Source organism: Dendropsophus ebraccatus, chromosome 6 (genome assembly GCF_027789765.1).
Source record: "Dendropsophus ebraccatus isolate aDenEbr1 chromosome 6, aDenEbr1.pat, whole genome shotgun sequence".
Taxonomy (NCBI): Eukaryota; Metazoa; Chordata; class Amphibia; order Anura; family Hylidae; genus Dendropsophus; species Dendropsophus ebraccatus.
Genome location: NC_091459.1, coordinates 26610293 through 26638092, shown reverse-complemented (window position 1 = coordinate 26638092; position 27800 = coordinate 26610293). Strand labels below are relative to the sequence as shown.

The following is a 27800-nucleotide window of genomic DNA, read 5'->3' as shown; positions in this document are numbered from 1 at the left end:
GCCTGGGCGAATCGTGGATTCTACAGCTTGTCCCCACTTGCGGGCGTGCTAGTCTCCGCCTGCTCTATAGACTCCATTCTATGCACAGGCAGATTATGCCATCCGCCCGAAGAGTAAACAGGTTCATTCTTCGAGCAGACAGCGGAATCTGCCTGACCATAGAATGGAGTCTATGGCACAGGCAGAGATGAGTACGGCCGCGAGCGGGGACGAGCTGTGAAATCCGCAACGGGTGATCTGCTCGGGTCCTGTAGTGTGCACATACCCTTAAAGAGTAAAAAAGAGCCTCATACCTTGTGGTATTCCGGCAAAGGGAAATATAATGGAGTACAGATATGCTTTAAAAGAGTTGTCTGGTTTTGGAACGCACATTTTATGGACCCAGGCTGGTTTAAGAATAATCTGCTGCACTTTTACAATATACCATATTTATCTTGGTTTGAGAGAAGGAACCTCTTGCAAACATACGTGGTGTCCTCTCTTCTGTACACTCTACAAATGCTTCCCATGGAATTGCCGAGGTCATACTTGCTGAGCTGGAGGAGATTGAGATCTACTTTCCTCTGATCCCAGAGGAAACCTAGACTTACCTAAAGACTACTTGTGCAAAAGAAACACCACAGAGGTCTAGGACTTTCAAATGTGGAACTCTTATACCAGGCGGTTCACCTACAGTGATGTACCCATGGCCTCCATGAGAAGCATCTTGGTGGGTTCTGAGTTGGAACATGCTCAACTGGGACCGAAAGGCTTAAAGGCACCATGGTACCCTACCAAATAAGAAATTGGTACCCTAAATAATACACTCCTTAAGGGGACACTGTCAGATTGGCTTACATAGCTTTCTCAGATCACCCTTCCACATCCCCACCTATAGCTCCTAGCCTGCTTTTGCCGTATCTCACCGACTCACACCTTTCCTCTCGTGACACGATATGGGCCAAACTAGCTTATATACCACTGGCATCCTTGTTGAAGGACTCCAAACCACCTTACCCTCAACTACTGAGAGGCGCTCTGCCACCACATCAGATCTCCACATTAACCACACTTGCGAGACTTACCTTAAATACCATACTGGATGGAGGGAACTAATGTGTCTAGAGCACCTTCTTGTCTCCAGTCACCCTTAAGTACAAAATTACAAGGAATGTAAATCACTAACTAGAGGATCAATCACAAGGGCCACCTTTGTACCTATTGGCCAGGGAAAAAGAACTTAATAGAACTTTATCTGATTCAGAGCAGATGGGCATACTTAAAAATGCTTATGGTTTTTCTAGGTGCGTCAAGACGTGTGAAAATCACTATAAAATTCTGTCCATGTGGTATAAAACACCTGTTCTTCTTCACCCTATGGGGCTGTCAGACTCAGATAATTTGCCAGTGTGAGGCAACCAGAGGGTCGCTGCTCCACATCTGGTGGATGTGTCCGAAGATCATCTCTTTTTGGCAGTCTCTAACAAATACCATAACTCCCACTATGGATTGATGGTTCAATAGTTTAAACCAAATTTGTAGTATGGAGAAGCTGACCAAGAGCACACCCATGATAAATTGGGCACCCTGGCTAGAATGTAGAGATTCTGGACCTACTGCAGGATGAGGTAAAAGCCCCCTTAGGCCCCTATTACAAGGAGCGATAATCGCTCAGTGTAATAGAGACAACCATCAGCCAATGAAACGATAGGCTGATCGTTTCTTTAGGCCCAAACCCAAAATCATTGGGCGCCGACCGGGCATCGCTACGTGCAATAGTGATGCGTAGCTGGCGGCTGATGATTCTACAAACAGTATACATTACCCATCCACGCTCCAGGGCTCCTCCTGCGGTTTGCTTCCTCCCAGGTCCCGCACGCTGCAGCTTCAGAGTGGTCAGTCTGAGCTGACAGGCCGCTCAGCCAATCAGTGGCCGCGGCGGTCCCAGCCAGTGGATGGATGAGCGGCCTGTCAGCTGAGACAGGCCGCTCTGAAGCTGCAGCACGCGGGACTTGGGAGGAAGCAAACCGCAAGAGGAGCCCTGGAGCGTGGATGGGTGAAATGAATTTTGGGCCGTGAAATGGGCCCAGTAAACGAGCACTGATCTAGCAGATGGGCGCCCGTTTACAGTATTCATCAGGTCCCCATCGGCCCGTGTAATAGGACCCTTACACCTGAGCATATTTCCAACCTGCTGAGATCAAGAATTTTTTGTGCAAATTTTAGGAGTATTTCAAGGTAAAATATAGATAGGATTATATATACATTATCAATTTCTTAATGTGTGTCCAAGTTGGTATCGGGTACAGGTAAGTTTATGCCGTGTTCCAGTCATTTGTCTAGTAAATATACAATGCTTACGACAACCTCCCTGGCTCGTATGCTCTTTCACAACAGCTGAGGTGTTCTCATCTCATACACACAACAGATGATCAGGTTACACTTGTTCGCCATCCCTTGGTGACAGCATTGTTGCTTTGTAACAGACAGAGGAAATAGCAATGGTATGAATATTTAATCCGCTGAGCATGCTGTAGGCTCTCCGTCTGCACACACATCAGGTAAGTCTTTATCATTTTCTCCTGTTATTTTATCATTCCCGTTCGTCAGTGGTGGGAGCTACGTCTTCCATGGAACATACGCAAGGACAAGTGGCCGTGCTGTGAATTTAGTGTATGATTATCAAAGGCAGGTATCCTACTATCCTATCCTTCTGCAGGATGGTTTAACTATTTCATTACTTTGCATTTGATATGATACATGGATAAGGCTTCAGATTAGAGGAGGATATGTTTCTCTATGCTATGCTGTCCTGTATTGTTGTTACAGCCTGGAAAAGATGACCATGCAAACCTATACGGGGCTTTATTGCATGCCTAAGAGCCGTACACAGTGTCGGACTGGGGTACCTTGGCCCACCAGGGAAATTGATTCTTGGGGCCCACCCAATATATAAAGACATAATCAGCGCCAAACCTTTCACGTTACTACAGCGACTTTGCATAGAGCTGTGTATGTGACCAGCAACGCTAGTGCACTGCCAGTCACTTATACAGTTGTTACTGATTTATGCAGTTGTGGTAAAACTGCACCATTTAGGTAGAAACTTTAATGAAATTCCAACAATATTGCTGTAAAAACACATAAAAAATGTCATGTGTGAACACAGCCTCAGAAGATGAAGGAAAAAATGACCATCTAGTCTGCTCCTCTATTACAATGTCCAGCAGAGGAGACCCATGACTGTTTATTCTAGCCTCACCATAAGGCATATCAGTGGTCAGCGTGTAAACCTGGCTTTAAAATGTAATCTGCCATTTTATACATCTACTAGTAGAAGAGAGAGAACACCATGCGGCGCACATAGCGTATTACTGCAGAACAAATGTGTGTAAGTGGCTAAACTTGCTGCTCACCTCGGGCGGTCATGCTACAAGCCCAACACCGCCAGTCACTTTAGCGGTGGTTTGTACACCTTGATGCCGCTTGCAGCCCTTTCAACGGAACCAGGAGACTTGGACAATAATTCAGCAGTGAAGACAGCACCAAAGTAGTCAAAAATCTTGTGACTTTATTCACTCCCTCTTGTGCAATGTTTTGCCTTTCTCAGAGCTAAAACGAAGCATCGCGCTAGAGGGTGTGAATAAAATCACAAGAATTATTACTACTTTAGTGCTGATACTGATACTGCTCCGGAGGGGGTGCAGTCTGGTGAGGGGGTATTATCCTACCTATCACTGATACTACTGCTCCGGAGGGGGTGCAGTCTGGTGAGGGGGGGGCATAATCCTACCTATCACTGATACTACTGCTCCGGAGGGGGTGCAGTCTGGTGAGGGGGTATTATCCTACCTATCACTGATACTGCTGCTGCTCCGGAGGGGGTGCAGTCTGGTGAGGGGGTATTATCCTACCTATCACTGATACTACTGCTCCGGAGGAGGTGCAGTCAGATGAGGGGGGCATAATCCTACCTATCACTGATACTACTGCTCCGGAGGGGGTGCAGTCTGGTGAGGGGGGGCATAATCCTACCTATCACTGATACTACTGCTCCGGAGGAGGTGCAGTCTGGTGAGGGGGCATAATCCTACCTATCACTGATACTGCTGCTCCGGAGGGGGTGCAGTCAGATGAGGGGGGGGGGGGGGGGGCATAATCCTACCTATCACTGATACTCCTGCTCCGGAGGGGGTGCAGTCTGGTGAGGGGGTATTATCCTACCTATCACTGATACTACTGCTCCGGAGGGGGTGCAGTCTGGTGAGGGGTGCATAATCCTACCTATCACTGATACTGCTGCTGCTCCGGAGGGGGTTCAGGCAGATGGGGGTGCATAATCCTCCCTATCACTGATACTGCTGCTCTGGCGGGGGTGCAGTCTGGTGAGGGGGGGCATAATCCTACCTATCACTGATACTACTGCTCTGGAGGGGGTTCAGGCAGATGGGGGTGCATAATCCTACCTATCACTGATACTGCTGCTCCGGAGGGGGTGCAGTCTGGTGAGGGGTGCATAATCCTACCTATCACTGATACTGCTGCTCCGGAGGGGGTTCAGGCAGATGGGGGTGCATAATCCTACCTATCACTGATACTGCTGCTCCGGAGGGGGTGCAGTCAGATGAGGGGGGCATAATCCTACCTATCACTGATACTGCTGCTGCTCCGGAGGGGGTGCAGTCAGATGAGGGGGGGGGGGGTGCATAATCCTACCTATCACTGATACTGATGCTGCTCCGGAGGGGGTGCAGTCAGATGAGGGGGCATAATCCTACCTATCCCTGATACTGCTGCTCCGGAGGGGGTGCAGTCTGGTGAGGGGGGGCATAATCCTACCTATTACTAATACTGCTGCTGCTCCAGAGGGGGTGCAGTCTGGTGAGGGGGGCATAATCCTACCTATCACTGATACTACTGCTCCGGAGGAGGTGCAGTCTGGTGAGGGGGCATAATCCTACCTATCACTGATACTACTGCTCCGGAGGAGGTGCAGTCAGATGAGGGGGGCATAATCCTACCTATCACTGATACTACTGCTCCGGAGGGGGTGCAGTCTGGTGAGGGGGGGCATAATCCTACCTATCACTGATACTACTGCTCCGGAGGAGGTGCAGTCTGGTGAGGGGGCATAATCCTACCTATCACTGATACTGCTGCTCCGGAGGGGGTGCAGTCAGATGAGGGGGGGGGGGCATAATCCTACCTATCACTGATACTACTGCTCCGGAGGGGGTGCAGTCTGGTGAGGGGGTATTATCCTACCTATCACTGATACTACTGCTCCGGAGGGGGTGCAGTCTGGTGAGGGGTGCATAATCCTACCTATCACTGATACTGCTGCTGCTCCGGAGGGGGTTCAGGCAGATGGGGGTGCATAATCCTCCCTATCACTGATACTGCTGCTCGGGAGGGGGTGCAGTCTGGTGAGGGGGGGCATAATCCTACCTATCACTGATACTACTGCTCTGGAGGGGGTTCAGGCAGATGGGGGTGCATAATCCTACCTATCACTGATACTGCTGCTCCGGAGGGGGTGCAGTCTGGTGAGGGGTGCATAATCCTACCTATCACTGATACTGCTGCTCCGGAGGGGGTTCAGGCAGATGGGGGTGCATAATCCTACCTATCACTGATACTGCTGCTCCGGAGGGGGTACAGTCAGATGAGGGGGGCATAATCCTACCTATCACTGATACTGCTGCTGCTCCGGAGGGGGTGCAGTCAGATGAGGGGGGGGGGGGGTGCATAATCCTACCTATCACTGATACTGATGCTGCTCCGGAGGGGGTGCAGTCAGATGAGGGGGCATAATCCTACCTATCCCTGATACTGCTGCTCCGGAGGGGGTGCAGTCTGGTGAGGGGGGGCATAATCCTACCTATTACTAATACTGCTGCTGCTCCAGAGGGGGTGCAGTCTGGTGAGGGGGGCATAATCCTACCTATCACTAATACTACTGGTGCAGTCAGATGAGGGGGGCATAATCCTACCTGTCACTGATACTGCTGCTGCTCCGGAGGGGGTGCAGTCAGATGAGGGGGGGGGGGGTGCATAATCCTACCTATCACTGATACTGCTGCTGCTCCGGAGGGGGTGCAGTCAGATGAGGGGGGCATTATCCTACCTATCACTAATACTGCTGCTGCTCCGGAGGGGGTGCAGTCTGGTGAGGGGGGCATAATCCTACCTATCACTGATACTGCTGCTCCGGAGGGGGTGCAGTCTGGTGAGGGGGGGGCATAATCCTACCTATCACTGATACTGCTGCTCCGGAGGGGGTGCAGTCTGGTGAGGGGTGCATTATCCCACTTGTGTCTGTGTCTGCTGCTTATATCTTTATTCTTGAGTCAGTACAATAGTTGAGAAGAAGTTCACACTCTGGAGGTCCCAGTTGTGCAGGAGATCCGTGAGGCTTGGGTGCTGATCAGCTGAGTCAGGATTCTCACATCACAGATGATAGGAGTTGTAGTAGACGTAGGAGTAAGACAAATCAATGGATAATGTGTTTCTAAGGGAATCCTCAATAGATCTGATGATCTCATCTGATGAAACACGTCATCCATTGATTAAAGTCTTACTGTTATATCAACTACAACACCTATCATCTGTGATGTGAGAATCCTCAGCTGATCAGAGCCCAAGCCTCACGGATCTCCTGCACAACTGGACCTCCAAAGTGTGAACTTCTCATCACATACATACAGTATACATATATACACAAATAGACATACTGCAGACATACATACAGTATACATATATACACAAATAGACATACTGCAGACATACATACTGTATACATATATACACAAATAGACATACTGCAGACATACATACAGTAAACATATATACACAAATAGACATACTGCAGACATACATACTGTATACATATATACACAAATAGACATACTGCAGACATACATGTATACACAAATAGACATACTGCAGACATACATACTGTATACATACATACACAAATAGACATACTGCAGACATACACACGGTATACATATATACACAAATAGACATACTGCAGACATACACACTGTATACATATATACACAAATAGACATACTGCAGACATACACACTGTATACATATATACACAAATAGACATACTGCAGACATACACACTGTATACATATATACACAAATAGACATACTGCAGACATACACACAGTATACATATATACACAAATAGACATACTGCAGACATACATACTGTATACATATATACACAAATAGACATACTGCAGCCATACACACTGTATACATATATACACAAATAGACATACTGCAGACATACACAAACATGCAGACACAACACATCTTACATATATACATCTAATCATACTAACACACACACACAGACTCACCAACATAGATACACAGATACAAAAGCATGCAGAATACACATATAAACCATCTATAGAACTACATTACATAATATATACACTATATACATGATAGAAAACACACATATATATCACTCACATGCATAGACACATGACACACGTACAGACACACACTGATGACAGATAGACAAGTATATACACACACACTCACATGTTCAGCAGGGCAGGAAGCTTCAGTCTTCTTGTCTCCATCTTCTCTTCTCCTGGGCAGCCTGCAGCCTCTCCCCATCTCCTGTGCACCGACTGCACACAGCAACAGGAGAGTCACGTGATTGCAGAGGGGAGGGGGGATGGAGGAGGCCCTGCTGCTGCTGCCGCTCTCCTGACAGGCAGGAAGAGGGCAGCGCTGAGGCCCAGAGCTGATGTAAGGAGTCAGGTGAGCAGGGGGGAGGGGAGGGCCCATGATTGCAGAAAGAACGGGCCCTGATGCCGTGCTGAACTCACCCCAGCAGTGTGGGAGCCAGCAGGGGGCCCCTTGAGCTCCCGACACTAGGCAGCTTCCAAACGGGAGGCCCCTCTCTGGCTTAGGGGAAGGGCCCTGCAAGAGGGAGGAGGGGGTGGGGCCCACCGGGGGATCCCCCGGCTCCCCGGTGGCCCAGTCCGACCCTGGCCGTACACTAAATGAAGCCATATGCAGATTCCTTATTTTGTATGCTACCTGTTTCTGCAATGTATTAATTCAAGTAAAAGAGGGCATTATCTTGCTTATAGTGCCGAAACCATCTACAGGTCTCTTCCTATCACATTAGAAGGTAGTGGATATATATTGTACATGTAGTGTATATATATATTGTATATATATATATATACACACACACATATTGCACAACATATAATTGTATAAATACAATACAAATGCAAATAAATACAAGAGATAGATATGATATTTAGAGAGGTTTCCTGATGTGATTACTGACCTGTAACAATTTGCCGTCTTGTTACTATGAGAATTTGGCAGTCTGCATTCTCCTGAGTATGATTTTGCAGCAAGCAATGTGATTTCTCAGGCGGTAACGGAGAGCAGCAGTTCTATTCAGGATGACTCCTAATAGCTGCATGTGCTTCTTTAGACTATGTTCACACAACGTATATTACGAAAATATACGTGCCATTGTTGCCTATGGGATCCCGGCCGGGATCCCTAGTGGCTCCGGCCGCACGCTCCATTGTGTGTTGTGGGGAGTTCTGATGCGGGCGAGCACGGATGCGCCTGCATCAGAACTCTGCGGCTGCAAAGATCATTCAGTCGGTACTGCAGTACCGGCCGGGATTATCTTTTCAGACACCGGCTGGGTCACGGAACAGCCGGTCCAATACGTAGTCTGCACATAGCCTAAGGCTGGGTTCACACTACGTATGTTTCAGTCAGTATATTTCAGTCAGTATTGCAACCAAAACCAGGAGTGGATTAAAAACACTGAAAGGATCTGTTCACACAATGTTGAAATTGAGTGGATGGCCGCCATATAACAGTAAATAACGGCCATTATTTCAATACAACAGCCGTTGTTCTAAAATAACAGCAAATATTTGCCGTTAAATGACGGCCATCCACTCAATTACAACATTGTGTGAACAGATCCTTTCTGTGTTTTCAATCCACTCCTGGTTTTGGTTGCAATATGAGGACCACAATACTGACTGAAATAGTATACTGACTGAAATATACATATACTGACTGAAATATACGTAGTGTGAACGCAGCCGGGGGCTGGGTTCACACTATGTATATTTCAGGCAGTATTTGGTCCTCATGTCAGGTCCTCATAGCAACCAAAACCAGGAGTGGATTGAAAACACAGAAAGGATCTGTTCACACAATGTTGAAATTGAGTGGATGGCCGCCATATAACAGTAAATAACGGCCATTATTTCAATACCACAGCCGTTGTTTTAAAATAACAGCAAATATTTGCCATTAAATGATGGCCATCCACTCAATTACAACATTATGTGAACAGAGCCTTTCTGTGTTTTCAATCCACTCCTGGTTTTGGTTGCTATACAGCCTCACAAATACAGCCTCAAATATACATAGTGTGAACCCAGCCTCAAGTGTAAATATTTGTGGTGGTAAAAATACTGCAAACAAGTTTAACTTAATGGTGAGATCGACTGATAATCATTTTTAGCAGAAGTCTATTGTCGAGCATTTGTGTTCCATATACTTGGAACCTATGCGTCTATGGTTTCAATTTGAGACTCTGTTTTTAGTCTTTACCCTTTCAAAGTCTCTATTTTTGACCTAACCAGTAGACCTGCATCAAAGTAAAGACAATCCCAGTCTAGATGTTTTAAAGGACATATAGATATCGTAGAGAGAGGGTCCCTTGCTCTGTACAACCTGCTCCCGCTCTACCAGGACTGGCACATCCATGCATTGCCTAGTTGCTAATCCATCTGATTGATCAGCCATATAAAGTAGCTGGATGTAGCTTTGAGTGTGAGTTATAGAAGAAAAACCCTCACCAGATTCTTTTTGGGCCCTAACCAAACAGCCCCCCCATAAGGTTCAACAGTTAAAGGTGTTATCCAGGGCTACGAAAACATGGCCACTTTCTTCCAGAGACAGACCCACTCTTGTCTCCAGCTTGGGCCGGGTTTTGCTGCTCAGTTCCATTGAAGTGATTGGAGCTTAATTGCAAACCGCACCTGAACTGGAGAGTCGTGTTGTCTCTGAAAGAAAGTGGCCATGTTTTTGTAGCACTGGATAACCCCTTTAAATCACATCCCTATAGGGCTTTATGGTGATCCAAGTTTTTTTCTTTTCATTTAAACTGCGTAGGGTCTGCGTCATATGACAATAAAACAGACACAAAAGTGAGGCCACAAAGCAAAGCAAATCTGCTGCAGATCTTGTACGTGTGAATGCCCCCTTAAGGCTCTATTCCACCGGACGATTATCGTTCAGATTATCGTTAAATCGTTTGAATCTAAACAATAATCGTTCGGTTGAAATGCAGTTAACAATTAACGACCGAACGAGAAATTGTTGATCGCTTTATAAGACCTGGACCTATTTTTATCGTTGCTCGTTTGCAAATCGTTCGCATTGAATAAGACGTCGTTCGGTCGTTTGCAATAGATACGAACGCAATAGCGAATAAATAGCGAAGAAAAAACGATCGCAATTACGATCATAAGTTACGATTATCGTTCCATGGAAATGAGTGAACTTTTTCAGGCCTTTCGCAATAGCGGTCGTTTGAGATCGTTAATCGTTAACGATTATGCAAACGATAATCGTCCGGTGGAATAGGGCCCTAAGTAAAAGTTTCATAATGGCCTGGAAGCAGTGGGAGATTTTAACCCCACCTGAGATTTGCTATAGCTGGAGCTAAGCCCACTCCATAAGCAATCTACCATATTAGAAGTTGTCTTAGACCCTAGCAGAGGCAATGCTTAGGAAAAGAACACAACACAATCTAAGGACAAGATTTTTGTGGAAAAAAAACGGTCATGTTTTTCTGGATAACACTTTTGAAAGGCTTGAAAAGTCCTTTTCAAGCCCTAATCTTTGTGTTGTTTTTTTTGTGTTTGCACTACTCCACTCCTCCCCCGATATAGTTTTTTTAGCCAAGTTTTGTTAGCCAAAGATTGTGCATGCAAACAAAAATTTTGGTAATGTTGTGGTTGATCAATGTGTATTTATAATGCAAACACCAACATTTCCTCCAGCTAGATCAGGCATTTCCAGCAGCCCATACTTTACATAGTTTTAGCTCCAAGGACTGTTCCATTATGTCAGAGGTATTAACATTTGAATGAAATTTCCATGTTCCAGGATATTCAGTCTAGAAAATGTAGACCATATCCACCTAATATGACAATAGCAAGTAGGCCTGTCTTTATGTGCAGACCATCAATAAAACTATAAAAATAATTTCAATATTCAAAAGCTCCCCCCCCTCTTTTTTAGAAATTAGCAAATTTACTAGTGAAGCGCTTCTCTTTGCTACCGTTTCCCCCAAAATAAGACATCCTCCGAAAATAAGGCAAAGTGGAGGATTTACAGGATAGCTTAAAATATGGCATCTCTCGAAAGTAAGGGCCCCACCGGAGGGGAAAGGGGGCCGGAGGGGGTCTGGTTATGCTGATCTGTGATGACAACTACAGTACAGTATATAATAAATGTTAATTTCATTTGTTCAACATGAAGTGTGAGTTCATCTTCATGGAAAAATCAGACATCCCCTTTGGGAGAAAAAAATGTATATAAGATGATTTTATTGATTTTTATTTATTGATTTTATTTTTGGGGAAACAGGGTAATACTGTAAATTGCCCATCCCTACTTTTTTTTTTTTTTTTTTTAAGTAATGTATCAATTTACCAGTAAATATTTACCTTTTTTTTCATTCCTGTATGTCCTGCAGGAAGCGGTGTATTCTTTCCAGTCTGACACAGTGCTCTCTGCTGCCACCTCTGTCCGAGACAAGAACTCTCCAGAGCAGTAGAGATTTTCTATAGGGATTTTTTACTGCTCTGAACACAGGAGGCAGCAGAGAGCACTGTGTCAGACTGAAAAGAAAAACACCATTTCCTGCATGACATACATCGGCTAATAAGTATGGGAAGACTTGAGATTTTTAATCAGAAGTAAATTGCAAATCTATATAACTTGATTTGAAAGAAAAAGATTTCCACCGGCGTATCCCTTTAACACATCTCGCAATAACTGAATCCTAAAGCGTTTGGAAATAACTAGAATTATAAGTATATATACATACAACTATAAGATACCTTTTCTTTTCGCAGAACACTTCCCCTACAGAGAGATGAGCTGGTCTTTTCTACGAGACATTTTGAGTGGTGTTAACAAATATTCAACTGGCATCGGAAGGATCTGGTTGTCCGTGGTCTTCATATTTCGGCTCTTAGTATATGTTGTTGCGGCAGAAAATGTTTGGAAAGACGAACAGAAGGAGTTTGAGTGCAACATCAAACAACCAGGATGTGAGAACGTCTGCTTTGACCACTTCTTCCCCATATCTCAAGTTCGGCTTTGGGCTCTACAGTTAATAATGGTGTCTACACCTTCTCTTCTTGTGGTCCTCCATGTGGCCTATCGTGAAAGCCGAGAGAAGAGACATAACAAGAAGCTATATAAAGACACCGGAAGCATGGATGGCGGTCTGTTCTGTACATACGTCATTAGCCTCATATTCAAAACAATGTTTGAGTTTGGTTTCCTTATGCTCTTCTACAAGTTATACGGTGGCTTCAGTGTTCCACGACTCGTGAAGTGTGAAATCGATCCTTGCCCGAACCTTGTAGACTGCTATATCTCTAAGCCTACGGAGAAGAAGATTTTCCTGTACTTTGTAGTTATAACATCAGCACTCTGCATCATACTCAACCTCTGTGAACTGGTTTACCTACTCTCCAAATATTTTTCTAAATGTTTTATAAAACGGTACGCGAAGAAACTGAGCTCCGAACAGTGTGGCTGTAAGAACCGACATGAGGGCCCAGACCAGGACATAACATTGCAACAACCCATCGCTAATTCTATTGAATACACTGCAAACTCTTAAGGGTGTTCTTGAACAGATTTTTTTATTATTATTTTTTTTAATATAGCACTAATATTGTAATGGGAGATGAGCGAATTTTCTGTAGGAACGGAAAAAACTGCTTGGTTCCTATTTGTATTCTGCTCATCAGGCCGTGGGCTTTGAAGTCTGCTCTGCGCCGCTCCTCCTCGGCTGCTGGGAAATGGATCCAGTCCTGTAAAACTGGGAGAAGCGATTTGATTCGTTCCCACTGCAAATTTACTCATCTCTAATTGTAATATACACCAATCAGCCATAACATTAAAATGTTCCTAAATATTGTTTAGGCTGCCCTTGTGTGATCTGACACCAAGACAATAGCAGCAAATCTTTTATGTCCTTTAAAGTGTCCCTGTCGTTAACATTTTCAAAATTTAAATCAAACAGTAGATGTGATATAAAGCAAGTCTGCAATATACATTCATTATTTTTTTTTTTTTTGGTTGTTCTCATGCTGTAAAACAAAGCTGTACTTACCAGATATCCAGGTGCAGTCTCCTGAAGGCAGATTTTCTGGTTGGATAAAAACAAACTAAAAATGAAGTCCAGCCAGTACAGAGAGTCCCGGCTCAATGTGTCCATCAATCACATGACTGCCTTCTCTCTGTGAGCGCTCAGATGGCCTGGGATACACAGGACTTCCTGTTTTCTTACCGTTTCCTGTTTTTTGAGGAAAAAAACAAAACAAAACAGGAAGTGACGTGTTTTCCATGATAACTAAAAATAAAAAAATAATGAATGTAAATTGCAAACTTGCTTAATATCACATCTACTGTTGAATTATATTTTGAGAGTTATAACAACAATGACACTTTAAAGAGGATGGACCATCACAACAGTAATATAGACATATGCACACCATTCTGTTGGCTCTACTCTCTAGAATCCAATGCTGTGGAGCATTTTCAAATCTGTTGCTTGGTTGCTGTTAAAGTCACCGAAATATAAATATGCTAATTAGCAGTGCTAAAGCACAGGTGGCCGGCCTGGCGTCTGTGTTTCAAGCTCCTCCCCCCTCCGAGACGGTTTCTGCTCACGGAGGGGGGAGGAGAGGAGTTTGAATCACAGATGCCGGGCTGCCCTCCAGTGCTTCAGCACTGCTAATTAGCATATTTATATTTCGTTAAATTTAACAGCAACCGAGCAACAGATGTGAAAATGCTCCACAGCATCGGATTCTAGAGAGCAGCGCCGACAGGATGGTATGCATATGTCTATATTACTGTTGTGATGGTGCATCCTCTTAAAGCTAGGAGACAGGCAACATTGATTAGGTAAGTGGACCACATTTGGTGGTTACTAATCACTGCACACTGGGAAGATCTGACCAAACCCGCTTTAGACGCTCAGTCATTTAGTTATCACAAGGTCACCTAGGTCAAAGGTGTGCGTGAACAAATTTTCTGATTCCAAGATCAACTTTGAGAATGGAGGGGTCACTTACTGCCTTAGGCTACATTCACACATTCAGTAGTTTTCCACTACCATATGATGTCTGCGATCATTCGCTTCTTCGTCTGCAATCCACAAAAACTTCAATCTGTAGCTGCAATTATGTGCCGCAATTATGGTCTGTACTACAGCTTGTGGACAGGTTCAGACTACGGAATTTGCACGGATAAAATCTGGCGGAATCCGTTGCTCGTGCGCGCTCACGGCCGTGCGCCTTTCCGATGGCTCCATAGACACCAGGCTGCAGGCAGATTCCTCTATCCGCTAAAGGAATTGACGTGTCAATTCTGTCGGCCGAATGCGGAATCCGCCCGTGCATAGAATGGTGTCTATGGCACGGGCGGAGAGGCACGCAGCCGTAAGCGCACGAGCAACTGATTCCGCCAGATTTTATCCGCGTGAATTCCGTAGTCTGAACCCGCCCGGTCAGTAATTTTTGCAAACGCAAAGTTTGCAGATTGCGGATCTATAAATATACAGACTGTGTGAAAAGGTCATTTGAAATCAATAGGCCCTAATGTAGCCTAATATGTCCCACTCCATGACAAGATAATGTTAGTTAAATCAGCTGGCGTTAAAAGTGGTTGATGTATATTATATGTTTTTATGAAGTCTGCAGGATTATTACATTTCAGTTTTTGTATTATAACACTCAGATGTACTATAACATTCACATTGGTTTTATGTGCTGAAAGCTTATTTCTTATAGAAGATCATTTGTGGCCATTAACACATATATTTGTCTTTGTAGAGTGGTCACTGCTCCAGTATGCTGTTACTTGGGGCCATGTCTTCAATATGCAGGGGTTTTGTATTTTTTTTTTATTTTTATTTTTAATAAATTATTTTAAAGTTTATTTAAAAAAAACATTTTAATATACCAGGTATCGTTTTGGCTCTGAAAAAAATACTTTATTTACACTGTGGCCTTTTTTTTAGATTAAGCTAGAAGAACCAAGTTAAAAAAAAAAATAAACAGTTAAAAAAAAAAATCCCAAAATCTTTTTGCGTGCTTTTCTTTAATTATGCCTTTGCTGGTTGTGAGCCTTGGTTACATGGGTGTTACAGAGCTTGCCTATTCTCTCCTTGTAGATATAGTAGTGAAAAAAGAAATGTGAAGATAAAGTAAGGTGCTTTATGATGTGACAAAGAGCTTGCTGGGAAGGGGAAAGGATAAAAGAAATACCGTGCTCTTACCTCCCCTGCTGCAGGGCTGGTGGCCGCTTCCTGGTCTGAGTGGGGATGTGATGTCTGCTCAGCCAGTCAGCAGCTGTAGGGGGCCGCTAACTGACTCAGCAGACCTCACACGTCATGACCAGAGTCCGGCTCAGACCAGGAAGCGGCCACCAGCACTGAAGTGGGGGAGGTAAGAGTATGTTATTTCTTTTATCCTCCCCCACCCTAGCACTTAAAAAAAACAGCTTTGCCATCAGACTGCTCTTTCCTACAGCGCTACAGTGATGTCACCTTTGTGCACTTCTGTCACTCATGTTTTTGTTGAGATGAGGTGAACCAGCATCAAATAAGTTCACTGCCACACTGCAAAAAAAAATGTAAGTATTGTATTTTAACATTACACCGCTCCTTAAAAGGAGAATTCAGGCAAAAAATTTGATTTGAGTATTGTATTGCCCCCCCCCCCCCCCAAAAAAAAAGAAAAAAAAAGGTATACAAATCACCAATATACACTTATTACGGGAAATGTTTATAAAGTGCTTTTTTCCCTGCACATACTACTACATCAAGGATGATGGCAGGGGGACACTGAGGGACATAGGGCATTGGAGGGACACTGAGCATCCCTCTGCCATCATCCTCTCCAGCAGCCACAGCCCGCACAGCTCTGGGACTCAGGTCGTGACATCACCATTTTATCCAGGAAGTGACATCACCATTTTATCCAGGAAGTGAAATCACCATTTTATCCAGGAAGTGACATCACCATGTTATCCAGGAAGTGACATCACCATGTTATCCAGGAAGTGAAGCCTTGATGCAGTAGTAAGTGCAGGGAAAAAAGCACTTTATAAGCATTTCCCGTAATAAGTGTATATTGGTAATTTTTTTGGGGGGGACAATACAATATTCAACTAAACATTTTCGCCGGATTTCTCCTTTAAGTAACAAGATTTCATGCTGTCACTTTAAGGTTTTTAATTGATCTTACCTGACAATATGTATTTCTCTGGAACATATAGTCTGATATAGAAATAGAGAGATGCTACCAGCATAGATATCTCCTTGCTATTGTCCTCTATAAACAAACTGATACATGACCGACCTGTAAATAAATACTCTTCTATAGTCAATTGTTCATGTGCCTTCTGATTAGGGTGACATGTGGGATACTCTGTACATGGGTAAGGGCTGAGAATATGTCATACTCATATATACATGTGCATAGCAACCTAGTGTTACAACTAGCTCTACTACTATTACACAGATGCATGTAATTACACACTAGGAGGATTAAATGTGACTGATACAGTCAACATTAATGATTTACTTACTTATGACCGATTTATCTAATACCAATGGTCATATATATCATGCTGCAGACTGAGGCGGGACTTCTTTGCTGTTGAATCCCCTTCTCCTTGGTTCAGTCTGGTTCTGTAGTCCACATTTCCCTATTGATGACGTCCAGAGCAATATGGAATGATCCGAGCAAAGTAAGCGTCAGACCGAGGCGGAGAGAACAGGACTCAATGGCAGAGAAGCCCCGCCTTGGTGACACTGTCCACCAATGATTAAAACGGTTAGAGCTACAGAATCCACAGAGAAACCTACCAATAGTAAATCTGCAATGTGCAGCAGCTGCTGTTGCAGCATCTACTTCTTATGTCACCCATGTTTGCCCAGGAGACAATATCACTTTCCCTTACGTCCTAGGCAGAAGCACATAATGGGGAGATTCTATCTCCCTACAATGATAGGACAGATGTACCAAGCAATTAAAGAGTTAATTGGCCTGCCTATAAGAGCCCCTGCTAAACTACTCTCCTTGTGTGTTTTCTGTCCTTCTGTGGGACAGGTGGTGGGAAAAGAGAGGTGCCTATGTATTCCTCCAGTTTCCTTTTCATTCAATTATATATATATTATAACTTTCTTCCTTTCCTCTGTATGGTCATGTGGAGGGAAGTGTAGTTTTTTCTCCTTTTTTTTTTTTTTTGTCTTTGGTTGAGACGTGTACATTTGATTGATAATGTGTTTTCCCTTAGTCCATCAGCGGCACAATTGGGGTTAATTGCCCCTGTGAGCTTAGGCAGGACAAAAAGAATTTTTAATAGTAAAACAGAAATAGTTTAATAACATAATGGATCTGGCCCCTCCCCTTGGAGTATAAGAGGAAGCCAGTCCCCCACTACTGTGAGTTAAATACAAAAGCAAATATAACACTTAATTTAGGGTGGGAGTGTTGTGCCGCTGATGGACTAAGGGAAAACACATTATCAATCAAATGTACACTTCCCTTACGTCCACAGCGGCACAATTGGGGATCTAGCAAGTACATCAATCCCCAGGGTTGGGACCTCTAAAGGCCTGACTAATAACCGTAGACGAAAAATCACTGGTGGAAGAAGTAGATCCCTTTATTCTATAATGTCGAAAAAAGGTATTCGGTGTAGACCAGGATGCTGACTGGCATATCTGTTCTAGTGGTATGAGGGCTCTCTCGGCCCATGAAGTAGCCATTGCTCGCGTAGAGTGAGCCTTAGTAAATCCTGGTGGATCCCTGTCATTCAACTGATAACAATAGTTAATGCATTCCGTGATCCACCTGGAGATTGATGGTTTTGATGCCTTCAAACCTTTGCTCCGACCCGAAAATGATATAAATAAATTTTCTGACCTTCTGAAGTCCTTGGTTCTGGCAAGGTAAGTCCTTAGACATTCCACTACGTCTAGGTGTTCAAGTTCCGGGTCTTCAGTTGTAAGTTCTGGAGAAAGGACCGGGATGACTACAAGCTGATTGAGGTTAGAGAAGGTGGGACATTTAGGAGAAAATGTCGGAAGAAATCTTAAGAGGACTTTGTCACTTAGAAAAATAGTGTATGGCTCAACTGAAGAAAGAGCTTGTAGTTCACCCACCCGTTTTGCCGATGTAATGGCTAGAAGGAAAATTGTCTTTAAAGTTAAAAGCTTCAGAGGAATCTCAGAGAGTGGTTCAAATGGCTGTTTAGCTAGAGTCTTTAGGACTAGAGATAGATCCCAAGGATCTGCAGGTCTGCATATCCTTGGACGAAGTCTTGCGACTGCCTTTATAAAGTCCTTAATTTCAGGGATCTGACAAAGTCTCCTATGGAGAAATGCCGACAATGCGGCGAGTTGGACTTTGAGGGTGCTAGGAGAAAGGCCTTTATCAAATCCTTCCTGTATGAATTCCAGGATCTGTGGTACTGATGGAGTATTCGGGTCTACCCTGTGAGATGAGCACCATGTCTGGAAGATCTTTCTGATCCGGATATAGGCTCTATTAGTGGCCTCACTTCTTGAGTGGGAGAGCGTATTCATGACCCTGGTAGAGAAACCTTTGGCTCTCAATAGGGACTGGTTAAGTTCCAAGCCGTCAGGTGAAGGGACCCCAGGTTCTGACAGAGCTGCGTGCCCTGAGACACCAGGTTCTGCAGAGGTGGCAACTTCCAGTATCTCCCCTTGCTCATAGACATGAGCAGGGAGAACCATGATCTCTTCGGCCAGAACGGAATTATTGCTATTACCGAAGCATTGTCCTGCTTGATCTTGAGTAGGACCTTCGGGATCATGGGTACTGGCGGAAAAATGTATGCTAGGTTGAAGTCCCATACGATGGACATCGAATCTAGTGTTTCCGGGTCGTCTTCCTGATAAAGAGAGCAAAATCTCGGAAGCTTCGCGTTCTGGCGTGTTGCCATGAGGTCTATTTCCGGTATTCCCCACCTGGTGACAATCTGATTGAATACCGTCGGGTTCAGAGACCACTCCCCTGGAATTATCAGATTCCGGCTCAGTTGATCCGCCAAGATGTTCCGAGAGCCTTTGATATGGATGGCTGTGATGTTGGAAAGGTTCATTTCTGCCCATCGCAGAATCTTCCCCACTTTGTCGAGGAGGGGTCTGGACCGGGTGCCACCCTGTTTCCTCAGGTAATATACAGAAGCAATGTTGTCTGTTCTTACCTTGACCGCTTGACCCTGGAGCAGAGGTGAAAAGTGTTTTAGTGCCTTGAATATGGCCCTTAACTCCAGTTCGTTGGAAGAGAGGGTTCTTTCTGACGATGACCATTTCCCCTGGACCGTCTGCTGAGCTAGATGAGCTCCCCACCCGGTCCCGGAGGCGTCTGTGGTGAGGACTATCCAGTCTGGCTCTTCTATCTCTGCTCCGTCTTTTATCTTTGCCCACCAGCGAAGAGACTGTCTTACAGATAGGGGAAGTCTTACCCTCCTGTCCAGGTCCGAAGAAGACCTGTTCCAACGCCGGAGTACCTCTGTCTGAAGGGCTCTCATATGAAATAATGCCCAAGGCACGGCCTCTGCTGTGGATGTTAGGAGTCCTAGATATTTCATCAGGGTTCTCAGAGAGACCTGGCGAGGAACTCTCAGAAAGCGGTATCCTTCTAAAATCCTGGTCTTTCTCTCTGGAGAAAGGAATAATCTCATGTCCTGGGTGTTTATTACAAACCCCAGGTAAGTCTTCTGGGTAGAGGGAGTCAAGTCTGTTTTCTCCCAATTCACCAGCCAGCCTAGGTCGGAAAGAAGATCCAAAGTCTGAGAGACATTCTGACTGAGTAGATCCCTGGACTTGGCTATTAATAGCCAGTCGTCTAGGTATGGGACGACCGTTATGCCCTGTAATCTCAGAGACGCTACCACCGAAGCCACCACCTTCGTAAACACGAACGGTGCTGATGATATCCCGAAGGGGAGAACTTTGAATTGGAGATGCAGTATGTGTCCTCCTACATGAACTGCTATGCGTAGGAATCTCCTGTGATGCTGGAAGATTGGTATGTGAAAATATGCGTCCTTTAAATCCAGGGAGGCTAAGAAGTCTCCTCTGCTTAATACTGTCTTCACTGATCTTATGGTTTCCATCCGGAACCTGACTTTTGGAATATGATGGTTGAGAAATCGGAGGTCTATGATGAGTCGGTTCTTGCCTGACGGCTTCGGGACCAGGAATACTGGGGAGTATACCCCCTGGCCTCTTTCCTCCATAGGCACTGGTTCCAGTGCAGAGATTCTTATGAGATCTAAGATGGAGGTCTCTAGTATCTTTTGCCTTTCTGGAGAAAGCCGCGATGAAATCACGAACCTTTCTGGTGGCAGAGGCTCTAAGGATAGGGCATATCCTCTCTTTATTATATTTAGAACCCAGGAATCCCTGGTGCATCTCTCCCATGCTGGAAGGAAATGGGAGAGGCGACCTCCGACAGGAAGGCTGGCGTCAGAAGTCTCCCTTCTTCTTAGGGGAGGATCTGGAGGGACCTCCTCTTTTGGAACCTCCATATCCTCTACCTCTTCCTCTGTATCGGTACCGTCTGTCTCTGGGAGGAGACCTGTCCCGATACCTACGAAAGGAGCTTTTCTTATTGCTAGGCAAAGACTTGCCCTTGCGGTCCGAAAGCTCCTCCATGAGGGAATCTAGCTCTGAGCCAAAGAGTTTGCCCGGAGTGTACTGAAGATTACACAAGTTAAATTTGGAGGGATTATCAGCTGACCATGGACGCAACCACAAGGCTCTTCTAGCCGCAGTGGACAAAGCAATAGACCTAGCTGCTAGCCTAGCCTGGTGAGTGGCTGAGTCTGCGATATATTGCGTAGCGAGATTCACCTCTTTAAAGGAATCAAGAATTTCATCTCGGGCGACCCCAGCATCTATATCCTCCTGGATCTTTTGTAGCCACTTTCTAAGGGCTAATGAGACCTCGTGATTGGATATGGCTATAGCACTTTGTCCCGCTGCTGTGGTATAAACTCTCTTAAGAGTTGCCTCTATACGGCGGTCCATGGGGTCCCTTAGACTTGAACCGTCATCCCCCGGGACCAGGATATTCCTAGATATCTTTGAAATTGCCACATCAACCTTAGGTGGCTCTATCCAGGAACTAGATTGTTCCTCGTTAATGGGAAAGAGAGACCAGAATCTCTTCCCTATGGCCGGAGCCTTGTCAGGCTTCTTCCACTCGGATTTTATGAGATCCGAAATAAACTCATCCATCCTGAACGCCCTGTTCTCGCCTGAAGATGATTCCTCAGGCTGGTTGGCCATCCTGACATATTTGACCAACTTGGAGATTCTGTCAGGATTGAAGAGAAACTTCTCCTTTTTTCTCTTTTCGGCTTCAGAATCAGAGGAATACACCTCATCCAGGATTTTGTAGCCCTCTTCTGTAAATGAAGAGGAAGCCTCATCATCTCTCCTGGGTCTCTTCCTTGTCTGGGTGAGGGAATCTCTGAGGCCATCCACAGAGGACTTAACCAAGTCACTAACCCAGATGACTACGTCCTGGATAGATGGTTCCTCTTTATCCTGGATTTTGGGTCTGCAGTCCAGACAGGTGGTAAATTCCGAGTCATCCGGAAGAGGGATATCTGCAAAAAATATCAGTACTTAGTATACAAACCAGTATCCTGCGGTCAAGATTCCAGTTATACACACCACAGTGCCTGCAGGCGAAATGATGCTTTTTAGCAGCTGCTTTGCGTCCTGAATCTTCCATGCTGAAAGCTAAAAGAAGTCAATAGCTTGGCTCAGCAGACAGCAAGAATGTGTCTTTCTGAGCTGCTTATAAACAAGAAATGGCGCCAAAAGACCGCCGCCTCCCCCCCCCCGGGAATACACGCCCCCTGGTTGATCCCACCCTCTGATGCCGAGTCAGACGCCGCCGGACCGGAAATGCAGTATACGCGTCACTTCCGGTCTGCGGCCGTGGAACGCACCTGCGTTCCACCGCCGCCGGCGACCTCAGCCGAAGAGGGAGAGGACATAATCTCTCCTGGAGGTAAGAGGAGAGACAGCTCACCTGGTTGAGCCTGCCTTCCAACAATTCGGAGCTTCCTACGCTCCAGATTGCTGAATTCGGACGCCGTCCGGACCGGAAGTGACGAAAGACGCGTCACTTCCGGAAACACGGACCGTGGAACGCATCGCGCTCCCCATGTCCGACTGGCGTCCTAGGCTAAGAGAGAGAAAAGGTAAGGGTGGAGGGAGGGAAGAAAAACCGTCCTGCCTATACTCAGGACAAAAATAAAACTCACAGTAGTGGGGGACTGGCTTCCTCTTATACTCCAAGGGGAGGGGCCAGATCCATTATGTTATTAAACTATTTCTGTTTTACTATTAAAAATTCTTTTTGTCCTGCCTAAGCTCACAGGGGCAATTAACCCCAATTGTGCCGCTGTGGACGTAAGGGAATATTGGGTTACTCTCTTGTTGTTCTGCTAGTGAGCGGCTAGGCTAGTTATCCTTATGATCATATATTTATACATTTTTTTTTCCTCAGGAGGAGGTATCCGTTTCCCGTATGACTCTACTAGGCATTGCTCCCACCTAGCCAGATGGGGCAACATGCCAAAACAGCTGCCTGTGGATGCATCCAATAAATAAACCACACCAGCTTCCAATGCAATTTCCTTTCCTTTTTATATTATTTTTCTTATGACAAATTACATCCATTGAAATTAATCACCACTGTGTATCAAAAAACGCTGTCATTAAGGGGGAGTCATTGGATTAGAATTTAGTAAAGTCCATCGCCCTGCTGCCTGTTATAGTCCTTGCTCATCCAGAGCTACCAGCTGCACTCACGGATTAGCGTTCGCATGGAGATCCACGTCTACACGTCTGCGACGTTTTGAAGCTGACCCTTCTTTCTCAAGCATAGTGTATGTGGATGGATACCTGGCCTTGGTTTTTCCCTTGTCATTACATTAACTTATAGTGTGGTACTCGACCAGTAGTTGAGCTAACCGTGACACCAATTCTGTGGTGTATGGCCAGTGCTAGTCCAGCACACAGGTGTGGTGCTAATACCCGCTTTATATATGTGGCTGGTTTGTACTGTTCCCCAATGGCAGGTGATCTGCCGGGCTATAATGGGTCCCTTGGGCTACTTCTCACTGTAGTCCTGAGTGGAGATTGACCCATCCGGACTATCGGTACCACCACTCACAGAAAGGGGAAAACGACCCACGATGTGTATAGGTGCTGGTGCAATGATGACTGAGTCCCAGCAAAATAAATATAATGGTTTTACTGAATAGTCTTTTGAAATACAGAACACTTTGGCATTAAATAACTTATCTTGATACAGACTTGTGTTCACTGAATCTGTGCTGATATAGGCCGGGTGCATAATTGCCCAATCTATTAAATTATCACATTCCTGATCCCACACGGTAAACAGGGTAAGCACAAAAAAATTCCAAAGTGCAAAACTTCACATTTTTGGTTGCATCAAATCCAGAAAAATTGTAATAAAAAGTGATCAAAAAGTCACATATATACACAAACAAGGTGTCAATAGAAAGTACAGATCATGGCGCAAAAAATGACACCTCACACAGCCCCATAGCCTCGCTTGCTCTCCACATCGCCCAATGTAATAGGGGCTTAAGACACAAAAACCTGTAAGCCAAAAAACGCCAAAAGGCACCAGCAGGCAGGATGCAAGCACAAGAACACCAAGAGAAACCATGGGCCTCAGGAACCGGCCCAAATAGAGCACTGTAATGTATTGAATTTGTCCAGTCAGACTTTAATGGACATTCAAAGGTATTATTGCTGGGTCTGAACTTTGCCCCTTTCAGACTTTGATTTGTTTACTACTATTGTTGACGTCAATAGGTTCATACGAGATCTGGCTGTGTAAAATTATTTTTTTTTTATAATGAGCATGATGATGAAAAAGATCAAAATAAATGTGTACATTTGCATGATAATTTGGTGAATGAATTCAATGTTGGGATTCCAGGAACAGATGGCATTAAAAAATAGAGTTAGGAAGTGTTAACATGCAGAAAAGTTATGATGTTAATAGTAATTATAGATATCAGATGCATAACCCTAAGTATTACCCATTACAGGCACGAATACCCCAAATGGATGTTTTTCAGGAGTGGGTAATGGAACAGCTCTCCACCCAAATGGCGCCTCTCCACCCAAAGAATGTCCACCTGAATCTCCACCAGATTTCTGCAGTGTGAACGGGCCCTAAATGTATGAGCTCTTGGCACAATGATCTTCTGCAGCCCTTGTACAGACTGCTCCGGGACACCAGGGGATACTGGCACAGTATTACAGGCATTCAGTGATTCTGAATGAAAATTTAATTATTAGAGATGAGCGAAACAAGTTCAGGTCCGAGTTAATCCGAACCCGAACGTTAGGTATTTGATTAGCGGTGGCTGCTGAACTTGGATAAAGCTCTAAGGTTGTCTGGAAAACATGGATACAGCCAATGACTATATCCATGATTTCCACATAGCCTTAGGGCTTTATCCAAGTTCAGCAGCCACCGCTAATCAAATGCCGAAAGTTCGGGTTCGGATCGACTCGAGCATGCTCAAGGTTCTCTCATCTCTATTAATTATGTATGGCTCAGTTTAGATGAAGTATTGTTGTATACCAATGTGTCACATCAGCTAGCCATGAAAGCTCTAAGTTACCATCTGATCGAGCACAGTAACTATCGTCATGATTTACAAAACTTCATTAAGGAAGCTGCCTGGTACCTTATGAATCATAACTATTTTAAATGCCATGAAACTTTTTTTTTTTTTTTTTTTTAAGATCGTAGGAGTGTCCATGGGGGCCAAACACTCCCTGTCCACAGCCTACTTGGCTATGTCTTATTGGGAACAACATAATATATATTTACTGAGCAATCCTTTTTTTTGGAAGTATTTGCCGTTGGCATGGCAAATACATTAAAGGGGTTGTCCGGCGATAAAAAACTATTCACAGAATAACACACATTACAAAGTTATACAACTTTGTAATGTATGTTATGTCTGTGAATGGCCCCCTTCCCCGTGTTTCCCCCCACCCACGCTAGACCCGGAAGTGTGGTGCATTATACTCACCGCATCTCGTGTCGTCCACGGTCTCCGATCGTCAGCAGTGACGTCTTCTTCGGGAGCTTGGCGGATCTTCCCGAGTGCCGGCCACCCTCTGCAGCGTCATCCGAAGCTCAGCCGCGATTGGCTGAGCATAACTGTGCTCAGCCAATCGCGGCTGATGACGCGGCCACGTCATCAGCTGCTCAGCCGCGATTGGCTGAGCACAGTTATGCTCAGCCAATCGCGGCTGAGCTTCGGATGACGCTGCAGAGGGCGGCCGGCACTCGGGAAGATCCGCCGGCCTCCCGAAGAAGACGTCACTGCTGACGATCGGAGACCGTGGTCGGCACGTGACAGGTAATGTATAGCGCACCACACTTCCGGGTACACGGGTGGGGGTGGTGGGACACGGGGAAGGGGGCCATTCACAGACATAACATACATTACAAAGTTGTATAACTTTGTAATGTGTGTTATTCTGTGAATAATTTTTTTATCGCTGGACAACCCCTTTAATGACCTTCTATTGGCATGGTGGGGTCCTGTATCTGCCATACCACCAATTATGAAGTATGTTAACTCCAATAGATGGGGACTTGAGATCACACATCAATTTCCGGATTCAGGTTTCCTTGATCTTGAATTAAAAGGTGTTTTAGGACAAATTGTGCTTACAAAAACCCATCGTAAGCCTTTGTTGGGCAACACCACTCTTCATGCCTCCAACTGTGATCCCGCTCAATTCATGTGGGGAAACTGTTACACGACATGCAATTTGAGCACAATGGATGATTTCCAATATGAGAGTGGTGTTGCCACAGAAAGGCTTAGAAGGAAGGAATACCCAGAGTGGATGCTCTAATGGGCACAACCAAGAGCAAATACACGAAACCAACAAGAATTGATTTCGAACGCTAAAAGTTCAACACAGAATAAGTGTTTGAATAAACCTTACCTAGTTACTAAATATAGTCAGCAATTTAGGGACACTAAAAACATAATTCTGAAGATTTCTGTATATACTTTGGGGGCACCCAGTGTTGGACCAGATTTTAAAAGATGGATGTATTATATTTCCCGGCGTATAAGATGACTTTTTAACCCCGAAAAATCTTCTTAGAAGTCGGGGGTTGTCTTATACGCCGGGTATGGTCGCCCCATATGGTGGGGGAGCTAAAAAAATTGCCGCATCCCCACCTTATGCTATTTTAGCATAAGGTGGGGATGCTATTGAAGCTATTGTACTAACCTGTGACCCGTTCACATCGGAGACACTCAGCTGCTGAGAGCTTTGGGAGAATGGCAGAGGCTTCGGGAACTTCTGGCGCCTCTGCCATTCTCCCAAAGCTCTCATGGCAGCCGAGCACCTCCAAGCCTCTCCAATGAGACACTCTGCTGACCAGGAAAGCTTTGGGGACCTCCGGCGCGTCACACTGCCTGCGCCGGGAACGGGACATGAGACGCGCAACTGCCGGGAACAGGTCACAAGTGAGTTGATTGTTGTTGTTCTTTTTCTTAAGCTGCAGCTAACCCCTGCCTGACCACAGCAGGGGTTAACATTTTCCGACGTACAAGGCGAATACCTGAGAATCTTCTTAAAAGTCAGGGGTTGTCTCATACGTCCAGTTGCCTTATACGCCAGAAAATATGGTAATATCCCCAAACATACACAAACTTTACGTGATTGCAGTTTACGGGTTGCAGTTTTGGTAACCTGTCATATATGGGCTGCACTACAAGGAAGGTTAAAACAGAATTGCTGAACACATCTATGATGTTAACCATAGAAGCACTAAAAATCCTTCCAGTGTATAGCAACATTTTTCTGACAGGCACAATGGGTCAGTGGAATGTTTGAGGGTGTTTGTAATTGACAGAGTAACAGTGCCACCTAGAGGTGGTGATAGGCATTAAAGATTGATAAGACAGAAAAGCGTGGTGGATTTTTTTCAATTGCAGACCATGCATCCAGCGGGCCATAATCTGAGAAGTGAAATCCTTTTACATTATTGAAACAGGAGGTTGCTACAGGTACTATATATACATTTTTCCCTTGTATTATACAGTGTGGTTCATGCATGCAAACTGCTATGATATTTTTAATACAAACTGGTTTTACTTGTATGTTGGGGCTATGTAAACTCAGACGTTATTATTGCCTCCGACACTGAAACAGCCAGTGAGGATGAATCTGGGGATCCTTCTTTCCCCCATTCATCCTCATCATCCAGTGACGTGTCTGGGGGTAGCGTAGCATACGCTGCCCCCCAGACACGTCTTTTCCGCCAGTACCGTCCCAATAAGAGATGACGGTATGGCGTTAAATTCTACAAATTCTGTGAGTACACCTCAGGGTA

At 45.0% G+C, this 27800-nt stretch overlaps 1 protein-coding gene across 3 annotated transcripts in view; it reads left to right on the top strand.

Annotated features, from left to right (window-relative positions):
• Window positions 1-13873, top strand: part of GJB7 (gap junction protein beta 7) — a 35527-nt gene extending 21654 nt beyond the window's left edge. For 2 of the 3 annotated variants that reach the window (XM_069973544.1, XM_069973542.1), the window contains exon 2: window positions 12153-13873. In XM_069973544.1, coding sequence (XP_069829645.1) covers window positions 12173-12931 — 759 coding nt within the window. In that variant the 5' untranslated portion in view covers window positions 12153-12172 and the 3' untranslated portion in view covers window positions 12932-13873. Of the gene's footprint in view, window positions 1-2436; window positions 2541-12152 lie in introns of those variants that run through there. The other variant, XM_069973543.1, reaches the window with a different exon arrangement.
• The last annotated feature ends 13927 nt before the right edge of the window (window positions 13874-27800 follow it).